The 24,544-nt window shown below is 40.6% G+C and overlaps 1 protein-coding gene across 1 annotated transcript in view; it reads right to left on the reverse strand.

Annotated features, from left to right (window-relative positions):
• KCNB2 (potassium voltage-gated channel subfamily B member 2) overlaps window positions 1-24,544 on the reverse strand; it is a gene marked incomplete at its 3' end in the record, with an annotated part of 394,619 nt that overhangs the window by 346,158 nt on the left and 23,917 nt on the right. The window contains exon 3 of the mRNA XM_082674834.1: window positions 20,889-21,559. Coding sequence (XP_082530960.1) covers window positions 20,889-21,467 — 579 coding nt within the window. The 5' untranslated portion in view covers window positions 21,468-21,559. The remainder of the gene's footprint in view (window positions 1-20,888; window positions 21,560-24,544) is intronic.

Genomic DNA, 24,544 nt, shown 5'->3' on the forward strand with positions numbered 1-24,544 from the left:
TAAGGTGTTTTCCAAACCTGCTCAGAAAAACCCAGTCGATGGCAGGTACAAGAAATCATATTCTATCAAAATCGTTTACATAGAAAATCTTAATTTTTTCCAGTTTTTCACTGTTGATATGACTTGTTTTTAAAGAAAACATTCAAAAACTAAGCATTTACTGATCATATGCTTAATGCTTTGACACTGGAACACTAATTAGAGTATTAGAGAGAGAAAGAAAGAAATAAGGAACGGAACTTGCAGCCCTCATACAGTTTAAGATCTAACTGGGAATATGAACACACATCCGCAGAAAATTCAATTAAGAAGAAACAGATAACTCAATGCATGGTGATTTCTTAAAAGAAAACTTTATTGATTTAAATATGGTGAGCAATTCCCAGGGAATTACTTGCAACTTTTCTCCCTGTTCCTTGAGAGCTGTTTACAAAGCTAGATGGCACCTTTTGCCTACACTCTGGTACTAATGACAACAATAGCAACAAATCCCCTTATTTAGTGCTGACTGTTTGCCAGGGAGTCTACAAAGCCATGTGACGTGTTTTAAGCCAATCAATCCTCAGCAAGACCTGTGAGCCAGGACTGTGACCCCCTCACGTTCCAGATGAGGACCATTTAAGGCATGAGGTGCTTCCGTGCCTGAAGGACCAGCCTGTCCTCCAGTCCCAGAGCCATGACTTGCAAGGCCCCTCTTCACCACCACACGCTCCTTCTGCTAATCCAGAATAGGGGAGCCAAGAGAGTTGGGCTCAGAGAAAGGGGCAAACCCTTCTGTATCTTCAACAGCTTCAACCCGGGGTTCCCAATGGTCATTTATTGTCAATAGCAAGTAACCACAAAGCGAACACTGACGTGTGTTCCAGGACGTTAAATGCTTTAAATGTATAAGACCATGCCTTTTGTTTTGTTTTGTTTTTGTTTTTTTTGTTGGTGCCAGGGCCACTCACTGTTGTGGCCTCTCCCGCTGCGGAGCACAGGCTCCGGACGCGCAGGCTCAGCGGCCATGGCTCACGGGCCCAGCCGCTCCGCGGCATGTGGGATCTTCCCGGACCGGGGCACAAACCCGCGTCCCCTGCATCGGCAGGCGGACTCCCAACCACTGCGCCACCAGGGAAGCCCAAGACCATGCCTTTTTCATACAGCAGGAACAGCAATGTGTTACTTGCTCAGTGAATCAAGATTACATAGATATTTGCTGTGGATTTCCCGAGAGACAGTCCATGTTCCCCAGGAGGTGGGGAGTGGCTTATAATACTGTCAGTAGGTGGAGCCTCATATGATAGTCTCAATCTGGTCTAAATTTAAAAGATAGACATATACATATTTATTTTTTTATTTGCTATTATTTTTCATTTTTTTAACTTTTTATTTTATATTGGAGTATAGTTGATTAACAATGCTAGTTTCAGGTGTACAGCAATGTGATTCAGTTATACATACATACGTGTATACATACATGTATAATCGAATCACTTTGCTGTACACCTGAAATTAGCACAACATTGTTAATCAACTACATTCCAATATAAATTAAAAGTTAAAAAATAATAAAAGCAAATAAATATATTTTTTCACATCTTATAAATCATTACTGCTAGTTATAATTAATGAACTATTTAAAAAATACATATTTATATACATGAACATAAATATATATTATATTTATTTATAGTAAAGGTAAGGGGAAAAAAAGCATCTTCCATTTGAATCGAATGAGTCCTGGGGAGCTGAGGTGGGAGAAGGCCCTCAGGAATGTCAGCTCTGAGCCTCATTCCAGGCACTGAAGCCAAATAAGGTCCAGGGCACTTCCTTGACTTGGGACTTCCCTGCTTTTGTGGCGGTCCTCATGTTTATCTGTGTCTAGATTTGTCTTTTTTTTTTTTTTAAACCTGCATTTGTCTATCTTCTCTGATTGACTTTTTTTTTTTTTTTTTTTTTAAGCAAGGCTCCTTAGATGCCCCTAAAAAAGGTACCTGGATTCATCCGTGCCTGGTTTTATTTTTTCCCAAATGTTCCTTTATTTATTTATTTATTTATTTTGGCGGTATGTGGGCCTCTCACTGTTGTGGCCTCTCCCGTTGCGGAGTACAGGCTCTGGACACGCAGGCTCAGCGGCCATGGCTCACGGGCCCAGCCGCTCCACGGCATGTGGGATCTTCCCGGACCGGGGCAGGAACCCGTGTCCCCTGCATCGGCAGGCGGACTCTCAACCACTGCGCCACCAGGGAAGCCCCAAATGTTCCTTTTTTCAGACAGCACCAAAGAAGTTAATTAATTATAAAGATGGCTGAGGACAAATCTACCTTTACTAGCATCCTTACACTGATTTATGCATGAAAGCAGTTTTTATTCCCCCCTGAGGTATTCTATTATCTGCTGAAACCTAGATTTTGATAGCAATTTTTCTCCATAGTTTAAAAAAAATGGGTGGCTAGGATAATGTACTCATAAACCTCAGTTTTAAGATGAAAGACACAAAATGTAGATATTCTGGAGGCTATTTTGTTGAATAAATAACATACTCATTCATAGTTTTGTCATTGAATATGATTTGGTCTCTCTAGAGAATTATTATAAGAGTCTCCAGCTTCATCCTTCCCCCTTGTAAATTTCAGCACAGGAGCTGGGGGGGCCCATGACACTGTGAGTCAGATCACCACTGCTCGGAACTTGCCCCTGGTTCCCCTTCTCCCTCAGGGACAAGCTGAAAGTCCTGGCACGATCTGACAAAGCCCTCCAGCACCTGGACGCCCTTTCTGTCTCTGACCCCATCTCCTCCAAGGCTCTCCCAGGCTCACTGCGCTGCATCCCCCTTGCAGTAGTCCAGGTTTCTCAACCTTGGCACTACTGACACTTTGGACTAGATGGTTCTTTGTCACGGGGGCTGTCCTATGCACTGTAGGATACTTAGCAGTATCCCTGTCCTCCGCCACTAGATGAGAGCAGCACCCCTCCCCCAAAAGTAGAAAACCACAAACTCCTTCTAACATTGCCAAATGGTTCCTGAAGGATAAAATCACCCCATGCTGAGGACCACTTTTGCCAGTCATGCTTCCACTGCTGCCTGTAGCCCTCTCCCCCAGACATCCACAGGCATCCTTCATTTCTTCAGAACTTTGCTCAGAAATAACCTTTACAGTGAAGCCTTCCTTGGAAAGCCAATTTGAAATGAAACCACCAGACAGACCCCAGTCACTCCTTAACCTTGTTTCTTGTTTTATTTCCCCCCATATCACTGACCACTTTTTAATGTTGTACAGTTATTCCTTTATTTTGTTTATTATCTGTCCCCTCCCTCTAGAATGTAAATATCATAGTGGTGGCAGTAGGTTGTATCCATTCTGTTTGAGGTTTGCTCCCCAGCACCTAGAACAGAGCCTGGTGGTTGCTCCGTAAATATTTGTGCAATAAAATAATGGTCATCAGAACAGCTGACCATACACACCTCCTCCCTTTCCTGCCTGTAAAGTCCAGATTTTACATAATTTTGTTCTTTTTATGTGTTTTCCTGTTTGCTTTAGCATTAAGAATGCTCAAAGCCTGTTGCCCTCCCCCACCAATTATAATAGGCACCTGTGTCATAAATATTTCATAGGCTAGTCACCCCAGTTTCCTCTTTATTTTTCTACCCATATTTCCTTTTTCTCTTTTCTCTATCCATCTAGCATCTATCTAGTCTCCTTCTATTTATCTATTCTATCTTTCTATTTAGTCTAACTTTCCATCTAGTTGACTGATCAATCGATCTATCTACCTACAATCCATTCAGTCATTTATTATCCCGTTGTGTTATATATCTCCGTAAGATACACTGAATAATTTAGGGAAAATGAGGCCTCGTAGTAAATGTTCTTAATCCAGAAGACGATTTTTTAACTGCTAATCTCAATTGTAAAATCTGATGTTTTGATTTTGAAAGAATTTTTATTATTTTATTTTCAATGTACACATCAAGGAGCAAATGCTGTTCCAAATATTTGTCTCAATCATATGCGCAGAAAATGTCGCCCTTCATGAAAAACTAGTAATTAAAAACCGTTTATTTCCCATGAGTGACGGTGTTCGTCTAACCTCTCCCAAGTTATAACGTTTCTGACAAACTTGGGAGTTTTTGAGGTTCAGCTTTAAAAATCTGATGGCTGAGACAACATTTACTTTGAGTCCAATTCTTCCTGAGCCAAATAATTATTTTCCATCAAATATATTCCTGGTAATGCATCATAATGACAGGCCTTTAGGAGGTCAATGATCTGTGTTCAATTTCATACCCTACTAACAGATACTTAGATAAGAGATGGGAGTCAGTGAGCCCAACCAGAAAGCACAAAGTGGTAGTCGGATCATTTCCCTCTCCCAAAGCACAGGCACTGTCTCGGAACAAGAACAGAGCTATTTACAGCTGCTCAACTTCCGGGCAGTTATATTAATGTTGGTGATAAACACGAAGGCAACCATCGGGGGAAGAGAGATGAACACAGAGGCTGTGCTGTAATCAAACTTGGGAATGGTCAGTTCATTCTTTGATTTTCATCGTTTCCATTAATAGGACCCATTTCCCCAAAACAGGCTTTTTAAGATTTAAATTTTAATTTGCATTCCAGGTTCCATTTATCTCATGTATCACGATCACGAAATTTGGATAAATCAATAAACATTCATTTAATTTGCTGCTTTTCAAGGGTTAGATGATAAAAATGAGATGAAAATAGTTTATTCCCTATACATGGATGCTGTCTTCACAGTCTAATAAAATTACTTGAAGTGCAACAGAAGAATACCCAAAATTTATGGGGGGAAAAATTCCTCTTGGTGATAGTTCAAAATGAATTCTTTTGAGTAATAATGGTAATAATCATGATAACACTCACATGTAATCTGTTCTAGGTGGGCTTGTGGACCAGGGATTCAGCTAACTAGCCCATTTAATCCTCACAATAACTGTATTAGGTACAGATTGGTATCCTTGTCACTATTCTGCTGAGAATCTGAGGCTCAGGGAGGTCAGCAAGTCGGCTAAGTGGCAGAGTCAGCCCTCCATCCCAAGTTCATGTTACTCCTGAGCCTGTGCTTCTCATCACTGGGTCACCCCACCTACCCTGCAGCTTCCCACCAGCCACTGACAGGTACAGGCCCAAACATCACCCACCTATGACCTTCTGTCGGGGTGCAGACTCTCAGGTGGGCACTCAAGCCAGAGCAGTACACGGCCCTGCCTGACCCTTCCGACCCCAATTCCTACTTCTGACAGCTTTCCTGATGTCCCACGCCTGCATCAGGCACCTTAATCCCTTTCTTTTTTGCCTTTGTTCATGCTTTCTCCCTCTTCTCCAAATATTTTTCTATCCTTCCTACTTAATTCTCTCTCATTTACAAAGCTTTCCCTACCTGTTAAAAACTGACAAAATTCGATCCTTCCTCTGAAATGCCAAATGCCTGGTGATAAAAAACATTCTCTGATCATTTTATATCTATCAAGTTTGTCTCCCATATAATCTCACGATCTCTTCAAAAATGCCTTTTCCCCTGGTCAGTGCACAAATAACAGCAGAACTGGAAAAATACTTGAACTTGACTGTTTCTTTTTGCAGTGGAACTGCAGAATTAAATTATAATACAATGCTACTAAAAGCTCTTAAAAACTGAGATGTGATAAAGTCAAAGGAGTTAACAAATGAAAACAAATTTACTTTTAGCAGCTATCTCATTAAAATTCTTAGAAGACATATATAAGGCTTAAAAGTTTCTTATGTACAAGGTAGCTCTTCAACCAATCGTTTTATGAATTACTAAATTAAAACATGTCAAAACTACTTCCTAAGAGACTAGGGAATTTAAAAAGCCTCTTTCTAAAAAATCAAATTAGAAAATCCCATCAGTACGGTGAAATATCAGAATAATATCTGAACATGCCTGATGACCAAGTGGCATGCTGATAGCACGCAATTTTGAGACAAAAAAGAATGCCTCATTTCTATTTTTAAAAACCCTCAAACTAGAAGTTTCCAGGAAATATCTTTTTGGATTACAAACAAAAGTAAGTTCTCCCCTAAGTTGACACCATTATGATTCTTTTAGCTGTTGTAGTAAAAACAAAGATGCCTGATCTCCCTTTTTTACGTTATGCCATTAAGAATTTATTTTTTCAGACTCTCTTCATAGTCCTACAAAAAGACATCCTATTGGAGATCTGTCTTAACTCAAATCTTGGAATTATCCACATTCGTGACTTTCCTGAGTAATGGGATAACACAACTTGGGCCCAAGGTCCTCCAAAGGGAGGCTGATTGAATGCAATGAAAGGATCCATCCACCTTCTAGAGGGCACGGAAGGACTGCCCGTCCCTTGGCGGCCAGATCCAGCCCTCCTCCCCTGGTTCACACACAGGCTAAGAGTTTCCAGAACCTGCAGTTCAGATCAAATGAGCAACCCTAGCAAAGCAAAGCCTCTGAAAGCGTGCCTTGCAGCAGCACCTGATGCCTCCCTTTGCATAAACTCGGTGGCGTACAGAGCAGCCTACATGCTACTCTAGATGGAGAATTTATACAAAGTAAAAATGGAAAAACCACATCTATGGCTGTCAGCCTATTTCAAAAACATAAAGTCATTTAAAATGGGTAATAGAGCCAGCTTCCTTGAGCTGCCTAAAACAAACAGCGTTATCCAGGTCTAATCCCTGGGATGAGATCCTCAACCTCTACCTACGTTGTTTAATCTTCATAAAGAAATAGAAATACTATGAAACATCTGGTCTTGCCGTCATGTCTGCCCTTCAGTGCCATTTGCTGGCAGGTACGGAGTGGCCAGGAACAGTGATAGGTGTCAGGAACTGAAGAAGAAGGTTTGTAGTCTGATCCCTCAAGTGTGACAACCTAGCTGAGGAGGTGACAGGCAGAGATAGAATCTCTAGATTTCAAGTATAAAGAAAGAGCTAGGGGAAAACACAGGGGAGAATCAGATGGACATCACAGCAGAGGGTCATCTGAGCTGAGACACAAAGAAGAACAGAGAAGGGGCAAAGGGCAATCCAGATGAGGAAAGCAGTGGTGGCCACAGGAGCATGCCAAGTGTGTGCAGGTGTAGCTGTAGCCAGTTTGCAAGGCACCCTGTGCAAATGAGAAAAAAGGTATCCCCCCTGGATGGATGGACTGCTTGTTGAGTGCAGTAAATACCTGTCTTAGACTAGAGCCCTGTCTTCAGGAATGGTTGCCAGGAGCACAAGGTATGGTAAGGCATGTGGCTGGATAGGAAGGTTGGATAGGAAGAGTCTTAAATGCAACGCTAAGGAGTGCAGGCAATGAGAAATCACTGAGGTTTAGAGTTCAGAACTGACCCAATCAGAGGCATGTTTTTTAAAGGTAATTCTGTTGGCTACATGAAGAATAGGTGAGAACGGGGAGGAAAATGAAGTGAGAAAGTCCAGTTAGTGACATAGCCACAATCCAAGTAAGAGATGTTCAAGGCCTGGACCAGGGCAGTGGATCCAGTGGTCCCGATGGAATAGGAAAAAATAAAATAAAAGTAAAATAAAATAATAAAATAAAAATTTTTTAAAAAAGAAAAAGAATGGGATAAGTAAAGCTGAAAGAGCTTGCAGTAGGGACCAAGTATACATTTAGTGGGAAAAGGAAGCCTCCATGGTTGTAATCAGGATTCAAGATTCCAAAGGTAGTTTCCTCCCTGTGCTAAGTGAGCTCAAGATGGGGAAAATTTAAGCTGGAACTGAATGATGGGTAGTTGTCCTGCATGACACCCAAGGGGTACAGTAGGAAGATGATTTTTGGTCATAAACCAAAGACTTCAATGACTCTTGGGCAGTGACAGGAACACTGGGCAATGATGAGAAAGGAATGATAAATCCAACTGGACAGGAAGAAGAGCTATGGGAAAGCCAGGTTTCCTACGGAATGGATACAGATCCCAGTGTGCCACTTAGTGAGGGACAAGAGACACAAATTTGATATTTCTGGGTTTCAGCCCTCTTAACTGTATAATGGGATTATGATGTCTTTTCACGGCGTTGATATAAAGTAGCGGTAGGCAAACCATGGCCCATGGGCCAAACCCAGCCCACTGTCAAGTTTTACTGGAACCCAGATACACCAATTTCTTTACGTGTTGTCTGGCTGCTTTCACACTAGAAAGAGTTGAGTAGTTGTGACAGAGACTGTATGGCCTCCCAAGCTGAAAAGATTTACTATCTGGCCCTTTACAGAAAACGTTTGCCGACCTCTGCTGTAAGCGGTCAACGTGAAAAATCCCCAAGTTCAGTGTATGACACACAACAGACACCCAATATAAACTCTTTCCCTCCTGCCCTTTCAGGAAGGTCATCCTAATTACTGAAGGGACAAGAAAATGTGGTCTCCACGTCATGACTCTGGACTTCAGGGAATGAGGTTCATTTTTTCCAGGTTGTGAAGGTAGCAATATTGTTAGAAAAAAAAATGGCTCAGGATAAGACAGAGTAAAAGGGTGGCAGGAACACTGATGATATTAGGAAGTTATAGCTAGACCTCACAGAGGACTTTGAAAACAGAAGCTAATACAGCTTTGTGAAAAGCATCTGTGAAAAGCATCAATTAACCACACTCTCTTTCCCCAGAGTTAAATTTCTACTCAAAACAGAAAGCTCTGCAGATAGTGACAACTATTATGAGGGAGTGGAAAGAAAAAACAGCTTCATTTGCACAGGCAGAGCTCATGGATTAAGAGAGGGCATAGGGTGGGTGAAGAATCAGATTCTCTCAAACAAAGAAAAAGTACTATTTAGACACTGCTTTTAAAGAGTCAAGAAGAAAAAAGTCTACCTACTCTCAGGCTCTGATGCTTTAGGATAAAGGAACACAAATGCCTGTTTATAAATTAAAGACAAAATGAAGTCTGGATTTTTTAGGTTGCTCTACCTTCTCTCATCTGGACTCTTCACTACATCCAATTTCACTGAAATCTCGTAGACATCATCTCATGAAAAGATGTAGAGCCAGACTAAAGACAAATGTGAAATCCAGACGGAGACAAGGAAATTAAATGGAAACCAAGAGTTTCTCAATAAGGTGTCACCAAAACAGACCTTGATGAGCAGGACTCTGGAGGGGACCTGCAGGGCTGTACATGGAGCGGGCAGGGGGACAGGGTTTCTTCTGCATTCGTGTGGAAGTGCTGACCCAGGTAAAGGGGCTGAGAAGCAGGTAGGTAGCAAAGAGGAAGAGAGGAAGGTGAGCCTCCTGAGACAGAGAGGAAATAAGGGCTGGAAGGAAGTAATAAAGGCATTTCTTCATGTGGGCTGAGCTGCAGTAAGAAAGGCATTTGGATATTTTCAAAGTACCCACTGGTGGCAACATGGCACCTCGGAGAATGTTTCTCTGAACTAAAATTACACCGTGGCCACCCCACCACAGCCAGGTCAGGGTGTCTGATAAATGGCAGAGACTGTCATCTGATCTCCGGACTCAGTTTCAAATGTATGCCTCGAAGGGCAACAGGGTAGAAAAGTTCACCAACACTTTGGCATTTGCCGGATAACTTAACAAAGACAGCGAAACACAGAACCCAAAGCAATTTCTGCAGAACCCAAAGTAATATACCATTTCTTTTTTTTTTTGAGCACATAAACATACCCGATATAATGTTAAAATATGCCTATCAGGCTTCCCTGGTGGCGCAGTGGTTGAGAGTCCGCCTGCCGATGCAGGGGACACGGGTTCGTGCCCCGGTCCAGGAAGATCCCACACGCCGTGGAGCGGCTGCGCCCGTGAGCCATGGCCGCTGAGCCTGCGCGTCCGGAGCCTGTTGCTCCACAACGGGAGAGGCCACAACAGTGAGAGGCCCGCGTACCGCAAAACAAACAAACAAACAAACAAAAAATATGCCTATCAAAACAGTCTGCTCCCCTTTAAGCTATCTCATTCATAATCTACACACAAAACTTTGAAAAAAGAAGTGTAGGTGATTAGCACTTTGTAAACACGCCATGCAATTGAAAATATTTATCATGGCTCATGAGCAAGAGTTTGAAAAATAAATACCAGTGCTTAAAACAGATCTTTGCTTTGAATTTTAACATTACGCATAATGCAATTACTTTACTTATACAATAATTTTCACACCTGCGGAATTCATTTAAGAAATATAATAAAATGTGCTAGCTTTTTTACATAGCAAATACGTAAGAGCAAATTCACATTATCCTAGATTCTAGCTTACTGTTTCATATTTTCTTTCATTGCCTAGGTAGTTCATTCCATCTACAGCAGAGCAAATTATCACCTTTTGAAAAACAAGACTGTCTATCAATATTTTTCTGCCTTTAAACTAAAAACTGCACTGAAGTAGAACAGGATGCTTACGTTAAAGATATTATGCAGGTCTCTGCTAGTTTCCCAAAGTGAAATTTTCCATTGGATTAATGAAATACATTTAAATACATTTAATTTATCATAGCACATTGCTACACTTCATAGATAGTGGCATTGATTTATTTTCCAATTCAACCAAAGTCTGTTTGGATACCAATGTGTAAGTTAGATAGTCCTTTACAAAATGTTGCCAGAGTCTCAGTGGTAACTTGAAGATATAAACTAAAATATGAATGTTTAAAAAAAAAACTAATTTGAGGAACACATTTGGCTGTGGATTTAATTTAGATGACAACAGACAAGAAAACTGCACATCAATATCCAAAACCACACTCTAGGTTTTACATTAATTCAAAATAAAACAATGATCAGAAGGTCGGAAGATCTTCCATTCATATGCAAATATCCTGAGGTTGGCCTGCAGTGAAGGATGCTCCAATCAAGCAACCCCATTCAGCGCTGCGCTGGGTTTACTTGGCTGTCCTTGGCACTGCTGTGGCGCAGGCTTGAGGAGCTATTTAAAGCAGCATTCAACACTTGTTGTGTTGAGAGTGACTCAACAAGACATAAGTAAAAGCATGAAATCCAGGGTGGCAATGACCTCTAGCAGCCTGAAACAAAAACCTGGGACAGTGATGGAAATACTTCCTCCTGCTATTCTGGGACCATTAGGACACTTTCCATGGACTTCATGCCCAATCAGGTTATCATAAAACTTTATATTCTGAATGAGCTGTCTTATTTGGATGACAAGTTACACCTACCCTAAGTTACCAAATACAGGTTGAAGTTCATTGCATTTTTGTGCAGGTGGTTTTTTATTATATAGTATGCTCTAATGGAGAGGTAGCAGTGTATATGAGTAACTTTCTCTCTCCCTCTCTCTCTCTCTCTCTCTCTCTCTCTCTCACACACACACACACACACACACACACACTCTCAAGAACAGACCTAGTTCAGGTACCACTAGGTAAAGGCTGCTACTACCTGGTTTGCCCACACTAGACACAGAAACTTGACCACAAACATCAGCTGGATCTATCTACTTCAGGTACCAGTCCGTAGTAATATCCAGAGTTGTTTCATTTAAAGTTTTATAGGGACTTCCCTGGTGGCGCAGTGGTTTAGAATCCGCCTGCCAATGCAGGGGACACAGGTTCAATCCCTGGTCCGGGAAGATCCCACATGCTGCGGAACAACTAAACCCGCGAGCCACAATTCCTGAGCCCACACGCTTAGAGCCCATGCTCCGCAACAAGAAAAGCCACCGCAATGAGAAGCCCGCGCACCGCAACGAAGAGTAGCCCCCACTTGCCGCAACTAGAGAAAGCCTGCGCACAACAACAAAGACCCAACGCAGTCAAAAATAAATTATAAGTAAATTAAAAAGAAGTTTTATAAAGACATTAAAGGGGATTATTTAAGAGGGAAAAAAAATCCATTAATTTTCTGCACTAGCTAAGGAGTTAACTTAAACATAGATGTATACACAGCTGCAAATAAATAATACACAGGTGCAGAGTCTGATAGAGTTCTGATGTTAGCTTTCAGTGCCTCCTGGAAAAGTTTTAGAGGGATGAGAGCAAACATCTTCCTCTCCCACTTTTCCACTGCCTGTCACTATAGCTCTCTGTTCCCAGCTGATCTATGTCTAGCTGCTTTATTCTAGATTGGTTATTTCTGTGTATCAAAGCTGATAGAGCAACTGCAGAGAAGTCTCCATCTCCTGAAGTTCTTCAAAGTTCTGATTGTAAACTATAAAGTTATCATCAACTACAGTGTTACAGATACAGGAAGTACAGTTTGTCTCCAATGGCCACATGCTCCGTGGAACATGCTGGCGACCATGATCTGGGAACTCCTTTATCCTTCTCAGCTCCACTGCAGAGGCAGGAAGGGTTTTAATGACCACCCAGGCTATCGGTGGGCAAGAATAATTTCCAGGCTGACTGCTGCCTTAAAAGCTCGTATCATTCTTAGAATATTTAAATAGGATATTTTAAATGAAGGAGGTGTCCTGTATGAATCTCTGCAATACCATATGATCTTCTCTACAAAATATGGGAACTTAATAAGAGTTAGTATATATGACAATCAGAGGGGAAAAAAGACTGGGAGAGATTAACAGTGCCAAGTGGACAGCTAAGCTCACTATCAAAGTCACTAGTTGCCTCAGACCAACCTTACATTATACAGAATTCAGACTTATGCCTCGGCACATTAAAGATTATCGAATGTCATGGAACTCTAGGGTTAGTTTCAAAAAGAATAAAACCACCAATGCTAAATCAATGCCCAAATCAAAAAAATCTATTGTAATCTATGGTTAATTCATGAATTGTACATTAGCAGTTGGGTTTATTTTTCCCTATGTAATCATATTTTGATCAAAAGGGAATTTTTATTCCAGTAATTGATCTAGAATCAACTTTATTATTTTGAAAATATCTTTCTTATCAGTCAGAATGGTCAATTCACACGAGTATACAGACAGAGTCTCAGTGTTAAGAATGGGTCTTACCTTGAGTCACTAAACAAGGTTCTCTAAGAACAGACAGGCAAATTTTTCTAATCATGAACACAAATTTTGTTTATGAATTTCAACTCTATTATTAAATTTTAAGACTGTCATTTTTTAATTAAAATTATGCAAAACATTTTGCAGAAGATGAAGCATTCCCTAGTGTTACTAGGACAATTTAAAACATATTTCTTCCAGTTCTATTTTTTGCTTTTAATTCTTTTTTTGTTATTTTATTTGAATTCTTAGCATATGTATTTCTAGTGAGCTTCCTCTTTTGTGGAACAAGATGGGAGTGTAGAGGAGTTAAAAATAAATGGATGTTTTTTCTTTTCGATGATCCGATTTATGCAATATTTAATATTCAATAAATGTTCAATATTTTATATGCAATACTTAATATTCAATAAAAATTGGCTAATTTGACATTCCATAATAAACAACCTTATATTAACAAGTTCTTTGGAAAGAGATTATTTCTTTTCATTCTATACGACAAATATTTTTGTCAAATATAACAATGCTAGTAAAAGGGGAAAGATCAACGACATTCAAAGTAGCATCTTCCCATGTTCAGTTCCAATGCAACGAACTGCTCTATCTGTACCATATCACAGCACTAATTGCTAGCTCCCCTGAACACCCTAACATGCTGGGGGAAAAGTTAAATAGTAACAATATAAATCCATACGGATGAGGCAGAGACTACCCATCTCCTTGAGTAATCAAAGCAGTTACAGACTACTTTCATACACTTATTAGATGAAACTTCCAGGGCCAAGTTGGGCAAGCTCTCTGAGGTCAAGGCATAAGGCACCATGGGAACTTTCTTATAAACTCTTCACATTTGGAAAGTATTTGTTTTGCTTCTTTTTTTAAAATGGGAGATAAAGCTCAGACATGAACACTTAATCTAAAACATTATTCAAACCCTTCTAGAGCCTTCCAAAGCAGAGAGTGTTAAACATTCATAATACTTATGCTTACCTAAAATAGTACATCCGTCACTTTATAAAGTCTCTCACTTGAAAGAAAACAAATCTGTTAATAACCAAAGCGGGGTACATGGATTTTCAAAACCAGAATATTTAAATACTGCCAATGTACTCTGTTTTGTGATAACATTAGATAATGTAGAAAGAAGTCCCTAGTTTTTTTTTTTCTTTGAAAATGATAATTACTTACTGAGGTTTAAAAATCAAGCTTGAAAGAAATCTGAATGTCTTTTTTTAATATTAATAGAAACCAATGATCTTTCAGAAGAGATGAAAAAATTGCTTGAAGATTAAGACTGGCCCTCTTCAGATGTAACCAACAAGCAAAGAGGAAATGAAAAGTACATGATTCGTGGGTAATTTCTTTTTTCAAAATATTCACATGCAAGGTGATCATATAGTTTATTGTCCAAACTGGGGCACTTTTTAAGAGTGAAAGGAGATGTTATAAATAATCAGACGAGGACAAAAGTCTAATAACGTTAACTGGGGTATTTTCAGCAAAACCACGACTTCTGGCACTCTGTATAAGGACATGGGACGTAAACGTTTTATCAATTTCTTCCTCTTTTCTCGCCCTTCTCTTCCTGATCAAATGAGCCCAAAAGGGCAGAGAGTGGTACATGTTCAAGGCAGTTCTTTGGGGAAAGCAAAGAAGCACGGATCTAGAAATAGGACCACTGGAACCAAACAATGGAATAGTTGAGACATTTTCATCAAAACCCAATGTTATTTTCTATCTTATCTGTTTTATTTTCTTATACCTAATTTCTTCAAGGCTTTCAACCTGTTCATCTGCAGGTTTCCTTTGAAAAAGGAAAAATATATCTCCAAGTGAATCCTCCACAGACTGGCCAAGTTCTGTTAAGTTACCTCCTGTGAGCGCCTCTGAACCCTTGTTCCCTGTTATCGGAAAAGCACAAAAACCTAATCTGTGCAGTGGGGATACAGAAAGGAAAGGCCAAGAAGGGAAAACAGTAAGCATTCAACACAAAAGCAGCAGGAGTGGCACACTAATTAGGCCACTGGCAATCCAAGGTAAGGAATGGAGTATAGCTCAGTCCCCACAGGGGCCCCAACGTAGGGAGATTTCTGAGTGCACTCACACTGCATTGTTTACTTTGCGGGGGACCCGTTCATGGTTTTGATGGCTACTGTTATCGTTAATCACTAAGAAAGTCATCAGAAAGCTAAACTGAGGGTTTTGTATGGACGGAGTTGTTCCACTTGACTATATATATATAGACGTATATATACTACATACATGTGTGTATATATGTCTCTCTATATATATACTATGTGTGTGTGCATATATTTACACATAACATGTGAAAATTCTGTTCTTGGACTGAAAGTAAATCATTTATGGCTCTGTTCTCATACCTTCCTTTTTTTCATTCAAAGCATGAGAATAACTTATCCACATACTAGAAACAGAATCAGAATGTTAAGCATTCTTTTCCTCTTGAAGAGTACACAGGAGTTTTGTCTTATTTGGATTTATTTTCTTTCTACTGCTTCCATGACTTGAAAGGCCCACACTCTAATTCCGTCGGAAGAGAGAGTACGGTTCTCAAGGCTACCATCGAAGGCCAATGAATAGGCACCATCCCCTAGGAAACTCATGACTTCGGTCTCTGGCTCCTCAGAGACCTGGAGCTCCAGGGACAGACGTCCACCCTCACCAGCTTCCTTCTTGATCCAAGGAGGACTGAGGTCTTGGGACCCTTCCCATGCCTGCTCTAAGGGCTGTGCTGCACCTTACCAGTGATGGTGGCCATGTGGATGCCTTGGAGCCCATGAGCCGATGCAGGAGACACGGTCACCCTCTTCCCTCCATGCTATGCGTTTTCAGTGTCATTGCCAAGAGGAGAAGATCGGTTCTTGTGGGGAGGGGGTGAAAAAAATCTTAGGTATTTCAATAGTGTGTAGCCCTTCAAGATCCACCCTACCTGACAAAACTCGTATTCCTTCATATGCAGTTTCTTTCTTTAGGGAGAATTTAAATTTAGCTTAATTTTTCTCCTTAGTGGGTCATTACTGAAAAAAGTTAATAATTCTCCAATCAGTCATCCTTTCCATTTTCCTGAGGATGAGAGACGGAGAGAGAAAAGGGGGGTGGGGAAAGAGAGGAGAAGAAGAGAATGGGAAAAAATGTACCCCTTAAATGAGTGACAGCTGCGGATAAATGGGGAAATCGGAGAGGGAAGCAGATAATCAGTAGTGGCCCCTATCGACCCTGGACCCTGCCCAACAGGGCTGCTGGGTGGCACTCTGTACCTGTAGCTGTACTGGCTCAGATGATCAGGAAGGTCCTTCTGGAGATTTCGCCTTATACTGTCCTTTTCAAATAAGGGCTGCTTACAGTCTGGTTTCCTGACCAGACCCCTGGGGTTGGCCTGTTGGCCAGCACTGTCCTGCACACCACGTCCACTTACTTTCCGGACTGAGGTTTGCCTCCTGGGCTCAGCCATTCCTAACTGGGTTTGCCTGAAGACCCGCTGACTTTGCTCTTGACCTTCCTCAGATATCCTAGTGAGGGCGCTGTAGGGTACTGAGTCTAGTTCCATTCAGCTCTCAGGTTGGCTGTGCTTCTTCCTGGTCATTTTTCATCCAAGAGGCTGATAAGCCCTCCTGCCGTAGAACACGTCTCCCTTACATAAACACTTTCAAACACCTCTTAGACCCGAGTCGCTGTACGCAGTATCTAAAGGGGAATAGCTACTGCAATTCCTTTGGGAAAAGGCTAAAGAAAAGAGGAAAATGTTTCCAATTCAGAGGCTGACTAAATTGTCCTGGGCTGGAAGAGGTACCGGATCAAGTCTAATTCCAAATAACTGCACAGGAAACTGGCAGCCAGTTAAGCCCATGCATGTTCTCCTCCCCTTGCATGTTCCTATGTCAGGCATCCCAGAGCCTGCAATTCCATGTCACGGCAAACTAGAGATTTGTCCCAGCCGTTCCCCAGGCCCACTTAGCTGGGCCCACATTCACAAACAGCCTCTAACGTACACTTTGTACATTATCTCCAGGTGAGGGAAAATACACAGTCACAAGATACAGAGGACTGAAAAACAAAGTCCATCCCACAAACATAAACTCGGGTCCCATTACTAGATCACACCACACCCCAGAAAACTACCAGCGTCTCTTAGCCCTGTTACCATTTTGTGAAAAGTACAATTGTATTGCATGGTAATCTGTGAATGTATAAAAATGTTAATTTGTTAAACAGAGACATTTTAAATATATCACACTTTTAAACTCTATTTGGTTTTTTTTTTCAGTTATTAATATACTAGAAAGTTCAATTAATAGAAATGACACCAAGGAGCATGTTCTATAAGAGCTGAATTGCTATTGTCAGGGTCATACCCAAAGATGGTATGACAGATCAGCTGGCCTTGCGATAACTTCATATATCACAGTGGATACCCCTAGCATGGGCTGAACAATTATTACTTAATAGATTACTGAGCATTTAGTCCATGTCAGTGAATAGATATTTTAATATACTGTGGAATATTTGATAGAAAAGGTCAAAGTTTTCTGCTATGCTAGGGATTTGGCAAGTAATCTCACAACATTTATATTTTATTACAGAACTATTACAAATTATAAAATACAGAAAAACCAAAAGAGAAAAAAATCAAGTATTTTCAAATATATGAAATCCCTGTTTAAGCTAAGAGAGCATTTTTGAAATTCTGGAGAGAAGGGAGTATGTTTCTACACGTCTAGTCTAATGTGTATAGCACACAAAGAACAATCTATATACATTCAACTGAATTACCAATTATTACTGAATAAGCGATAACTGAAAAGGCAAGGTAAACAGATACTTTCCTCCAAAGATATCTTACCTCCCAAGCAAGTGAGAAAAAACACATAGATTCCAAGCATTCCTACACAAGAGTTTCATAGCACAAGCAGGATCCTGATGTACCCATAATATAGTGAGGGCTAGAGTACCATCCAACTGAAGCTTTGACAAAATGAACTTTTCCTAAGTTGTAAAAATACTATTCACACATTTTCACACACACATAGCATTAGCACTCCCCACACCAATAATTATTCTCGAAAAATAACAAGTTACATGACTTGAGAAGAGTACAGGAAAGGTAGTGGTTTACAGAAGGCATCACACAGAGCTGTTTTTAAAAGGCTCCAAACCTCAGGCAAATGAACAATGCTTTCACTTAACTACCATGTAATCAAATGTAAAGAATTTGCATAATATTTCCCTATTCAAACAGAGAGGGAAATGTAGACATTTAAAGAAACAAACACAAATCCTTTATGGAAATTTAGTAGAGAATCTGCCTAGGTTAGCAGAGATTCCCGTAGCTTGATTAATAATTCGGAACCAACGGAACCAAATTTATTATTTATAACTACATAAAAGTTTCCAAAACCAAGGTCCTTGGCTGCTGGGTATCGTTTGTAGGTAGATATCTTATCTGTACATACATAATTTGCAAACATAATTTGAAGCAAGTTTAAATACTCTGTCTGATGTACAGGGGTATATAGTGGTGTATTACAGACATAGGCCATTATCAACATCATCTTCTTAGAGATAAAGACATGGCTCTGCATTGCAGCACTATTTACAATAGCCAGGACATGGAAGCAACCTAAGTGTCCACTGACAGATGAGTGGAGAAAGAAGATGTGGCACATATATACAATGGAATATTACTCAGCCATAAAAAGAAACAAAATTGAGCTATTTGTAGTGAGGTGGATGGACCTAGAGTCTGTCATACAGAGTGAAGTAAGTCAGAAAGAGAAAAACAAATACCGTATGCTAACGCATATACATGGAATCTAAAAAAAAAAAATTGTTCTGATGAACCTAGGGGCAGGACAGGAATAAAGATGCAGACGTAGAGAATGGACTTGAAGACGTGGGGAGGGGGAAGGGTAAGCCGGGACGAACTCAGAGACTGGCATTGACATATATATGCTACCAAGTGTAAAACAGATAGCTAGTGGGAAGCAGCCGCATAGCACAGGGAGATCAGCTCGATGCTTTCTGACCACCTAGAGGGGTGGGATAGGGAGGGTGGGAGGCAGACGCAAGAGGGAGGGGATATGGAGATGTATGTATACGTATAGCTGATTCACTTTGTTAAACAGCAGAAACTAACACACCATTGTAAAGCAATTATACTCCAATAGAGGTGTTAAAAAAAAAAAAAAAAAAGACATGGCCCTGTGTCTAAAATTTAGAGATTAAATTAACTCCCTCATCTGGGAAATGAGATTACTGACCTTTTCCCATCCTTAGCAGAAATTCTTCAGAAAAAAATATGTATATGTTTGAAATTTTTTTCTATAACAATACTTAATTTTAGGTATGTGTTAGTAAAGTTATCAGCAAATAAATCACATGAACCTTTCAAATTTTCTTGGATTTAGCTGTTATTTTTACATATTTGGTTACCTCCCTCTGGAACATCTCGTGGTACAATGATTTATTCCTCAGTTGCCTAAAAGCTCGAAAGAGTTCATCTGACACCCAAAACACTCCCTTAAATCCAGGGTTTATCTCATTCTGCTTCAAAATTCACACCACATTTTTAGTAGTAACTCAAATGTGTAACTTAAACACTTGACATTGGAAAGAACAGTAACCTTTCTCAACCAAATCCCACATCTCTCTTTCCTACAGATGAAACAAAAGTAAACAAATTATTCATAACTACAAAAAGACCTAATTGAAATATTTCAGTTGCCACAAAATGTGCATTTCCTCATTTCATACAGCAGAAATAACATTTTATTCCATTTAGTTCCACATCCTGGCAAGAAAGTAAAATGACTTTAGGGGTCAAAAGATGCAAAACTAGAAATATCCATCGGTGCAAGAAGACGGCTTTATGATCGTCTACATTCAGCCAGTTATTTACAATATTTAGATGGTGTAGACTATCACGGAGAATTTTAATTTCCAGTCAAAAAGCACAGAGAAGCAATTATACTTCTGTCATCTTTACTGTTTATAAGAAAAGACAATTGAAAACAACAGTAATCCAAAGACTTTATAGGCTAACACACTCTTTTCTCTTCTCTACTGCATATTCCATTTTCATCTAATCTGCATGAAGTATCAATACTGCGCTTCTACGGTTACAGATGACTCTTTTGGCTTTTTTCTGACAATTCATACTGAAATAAAGAACTAAATATATGAGATGAAAATCAGTTTGCACTAACCCTCAAAGCTCTAAATCAAAGTAGATAAACAGAGTCACGCCGTTGAATTAAATACTGAAATTGGTGGCCAAAAATTTTACTCTGAGATTTAGATGTATGCAGGCCCAATGGAAAAATATGAATTGACCTTCGTGTTCAGCACTCTGTGAACTCTGAGATATGGGAATACCTCCGTTGTGGACACATTTATACACCAACAGACAGAAACATCACTGTCAGAGTAGACCTCACAAGGGGAGGTCAACGGATGCACGCTGACATTGATTCATCCCTACGCTGCTTCGTAAGCAGCTCCTTCCTCATGTGGGAGCCCCAAGCTCACTGTGCTACACGGGGCCACGCTCTCCAGTCTCCCCAGCACCTCCAGAGAACCAGACCAGGAGGCACCTCCTCCACCTTCAACGACAGCACCTGGCTTCTCTTTGGGATGGAGCCCAGGCCTTTCTGCAAGACTCCACGCCTGATGGATCTGAGCTGTGCTCTCTCCTCAACCTCCAAGTCACCAACCCCAGGCAGCGCCAGGGTGACCCAAACTCTTCATCGCCTGCTGCCTTAGTCTATGCCTACATAATAATAACAGTTAGGAAAGAGTAATGCCACCGTATGTCTTAACAGAAAGAATAATTCGACTTGACTCCATAAGATCTTGGAAAGGATGTCTCCCTGCACAGCCATCCTGGGTTCTCTTACCCAAACATCTTAAACGAAGAAAACCACGCTCTCTAGAATACAGGTACCACCTTTTCGGACGGCGCACAGGAAAGCGAGCAACGCTCTGCTTTTCGTACCTTTGCAGCCACGGACGAGTTGGGCTTCTCCAGCAGGTCCCACAGTTTCTTCCTCTTTTCAGGGCAGCACGTGTTATCAAACTCTTCGCCCTCCCGCTCGCGCATGGTCTCCGCCTCCCGCCGCAGCTCTTCGTTCATCTGCTCCTTCTTTTGATGATACCTGGCTTGGCAACAGGATTCTAAGTAGATCTCATCGATCCCCCAGTAATCAAGCTCTTGGCCGAAAGAGAGAGCGCACATTTCTTCCATCATGTGGAGTTTCCCTGTCCGGTAGAAATTTAAAATGGAAGTGAAAGCTCCAGGGTGCCGATCGAAGAAATACTCGTTCTCGTTCAGGTTGTAGTCATCGCACACCTCCAGGAGGCTCTCGTGCGTGTTACAGTCCCGGAGCTTCCCCAGGCGGGTCCTGGGCAGCCGGTCCAACGTTCTCCACAGGACTTCGTGGTTGAGGCCCCCCACGTTGATTTTCACTCTACGGGAGCACGTTTTGCTCCTAATGATGTCCACCGGTTCCGGGGGAAGAGAAAGTGTCGACCTTGATGTCTTCCTGTTTAAGCCAGGGGGCGCCTTCTCTGCCATTTTGGACTGAACAAAGGGTCCTCAAAAGAATGGGCGGCGGGAAGGTCAACTCAAGCAATATCCCTGCGCAGCAGGCATTTCCACGGATGCACCTGGAAGAAAGCAACCACAAACCCTTTGGTTACTTGCATTTTTCCTAAAGCATTTCCTATGCTATGGGCTCACTCTGTTGTTCTCGCATAACCTGGAGGTATAATATTAATTACCGTCTCTCGATGGAGATGTACATCTTTGCTTTCAGGTATAAGGAGGAAAAGACAACACAACGTACTATGCAGAAGCAGCTGTGTAATCAATTTTATACACCTATAGGTTGACAGCTCCCAAATTTGTCACCAGAGACCTCTTTCTCAAACTCTAGCCTAAACTATCCCTGTGCTGATGAGCTCTTCCCAGATAAAACACAGACACCTTCAATTAAATTGACCACACCTCCACACACAAGCTAAAACTCTGAGAAATCCTGATCTATCTGTCCACATGCAAATAAGCACCAGGTCTTAACCAACTGTACCTCCTAAACATTGCTGAAGTCCTCCACCCCCATTACCCAGTCCTGGGTACCACCGAACCATGATGCTGATTCAAACCCTCAGCATCTCTTGCCTACGTTTCTACAATAGCACCTGAAACTGGATCCTGAGCTCTGGTTTTATCTACACAAAAACCGTTCTCCACACAGCTACTAGAATGATCTAAGAAACACATTTGACCTTACCATGCCCTACTAGATCTGACCTATCTCTCCACCTTCACCTCTCATTCCTCCCTCATCACCATACTCCAGCAGCCCCAGACCATATACACTGTTTTGTTTCAAGCTCCTGGCCTTCGTTCACGCTGTGTCCTGGAAGGGCCTCCACCTTTCCCATCTCCCTTTGACTAACTGTGGCTTGCTCTCCAAGACTCAGCTCAGATATCACTTCCTCTAAAAAGCCCTCCATGATACATCTCCTCTATGATCATGTACTTCTGTGAACGTCTCTTCTATTTCATCATGCCACTGCAATAACACCTTTGCCAAGGATGCTGGGAGCCCTTGAAGACAAAGACAATCTTCTCTGTTACATCTTTATCACTGAGCACAGTGCTTATATATTGTGAGGGTCCGATAAATGTTAAATAGTCAGTTCTTTAATTGTTTTCCACGAGACAGCTGACAAGAGATCTCGTGGGGATAATGTATGTGGCCAGAAAAATGCATAAATGGAGTCATTTGGATCACCTGACTAAAATGCATCTATGTTTACATGTTATGTGTATATATGTTTGTGTGTACATAAGATATGTCAGAATGTGTGTGTGTGTTTACATTCTTTGACCCACAGCTCTTTTCTCCTGTGTACTAATTCTTTAAAACATGACTGCTCTAATGTTCCCTCTTACTGATCTATTCTTCTGATCTGCAGCAGTAAGCATCTTCTTATTTGATCTTCCCCTATAATGTTTTTGCAGAAAACCATGGTGCTTCAAGCAATTCATCTCAAATACCGCTTGCAATGTAAAACACCATGTTTCACACAGTCAATGGCTTATACCAAAGGGAAAAGCTTTTAGATTTAAGAGGTCCTTATAATTAGAATTCTCTTTTAAGATACACACCAATTTTGGCATGTCTTTGGTTTCTCCGCTCCTGTAAGTTAAATTTATTTCTCCACCTGGAAGCCAAGTATTCTCTCAAATGAAAATAAGTCAAATTTATGAAAAAAATGTAGCTGGACTATGTAAGAAGTATTTCAAATACGGCTAAGAAATATACTTGAAATGGGAGTTCTTTCAACTACATAGTTACAGAGATATTTAAAGCGTATACATACACTCTCTCATTGCAGATGATAAAAATGACTATTTTTACAATAAAGGAGAAATACAATAATTGGGGCAAGTATCAAATTCTCTAAGCCCCAATTTCTTAATCTACAAAATGAGGATAATAGTATCTACTTTATAGGCAGTGTTATGACAATTAAATGAGATAGTTTATGTGAAGGGCTCAGTACAGGGAGGTATATCTGAATAGAATAAGAAAACTCACATTCCTCCTTTAAGTGTAGCTTCCAATCAACTGCACAACAGCTATGATTAAAAGCTATACTGATGTCTATTCAATAAATGCTAGCATTTAAATTCTTTTCCCTTATACATATGTTCAGTCCCCTCTAATGGATTTTAAGCCTATAAGGCCAGGAATCATTGGTCCCAGTTTTTCTCTACCGAGCACTGTACTTACATATAGTGGGTAATAGCATGTAACCTTGATGCCACTGATGCCCACATCGAAATTTTGTATTCAGATGGCAATGGACAACACACACACACACACACACACACACGTATACACACACCCCACATACAGCATGCAAGAGAGGGCACAGTAATACTATTAGGATCGGGCAAATCAACTGAAAATATTAGAGATGGGCAATTCGAGTGGTGAATCTGAGTGTCTGTTCTCCAGCAAATTACTTGGTTTCAGGTGCAATGATATCTCAGCCATCCATATAGATTATGTGAACAGCCCATATGAATAATAAGCAGGAAGTTAATCCATTTTTAATTTGGCTACACATAAACATACAATGAATTCACTCTTTGTAGAATATCATGACTTACTAATGTGAAGAAGCAAGATGGTCTTTGAGCTGATTATGGTATCATATAAGAGGCTTTCCAGAAAGACTGAGAGCAAACTCCAATGCAGTACAAACATCTCATGTTTACGGTCAAGGGCTTACTGTGACTTCCTTTCTTGTAAAAGCCATTACTAAAAGCATAAATGCTCTGTCATAGTTACCAGTAGGTCACCATTTATTTCAAATAATTTCACACTCATGACCTGCAGTGAATTCCCCTTTTTGTAGAATGTGTGTCAAGTGAAGAGAGGTCATAAGACTTAAATTTCAACGTATCTTCTTCACTAATCAAGAACTTTCTATTATAAGAAATTCAGTGTTGATTACAAACCTCACAATAAAAGACAGCCTGAAATTCAACACCCTCTCTTCAAAGCAGGGTTAGAGAAATTTAGCATGAGTGAACGTAACCTGTTGATTTTATTTTCTTAAAGACTTAAAGAT

Source organism: Grampus griseus, assembly GCF_964374135.1.
Source record: "Grampus griseus genome assembly, chromosome: 17".
In the NCBI taxonomy this organism is placed as follows: Eukaryota; Metazoa; Chordata; class Mammalia; order Artiodactyla; family Delphinidae; genus Grampus; species Grampus griseus.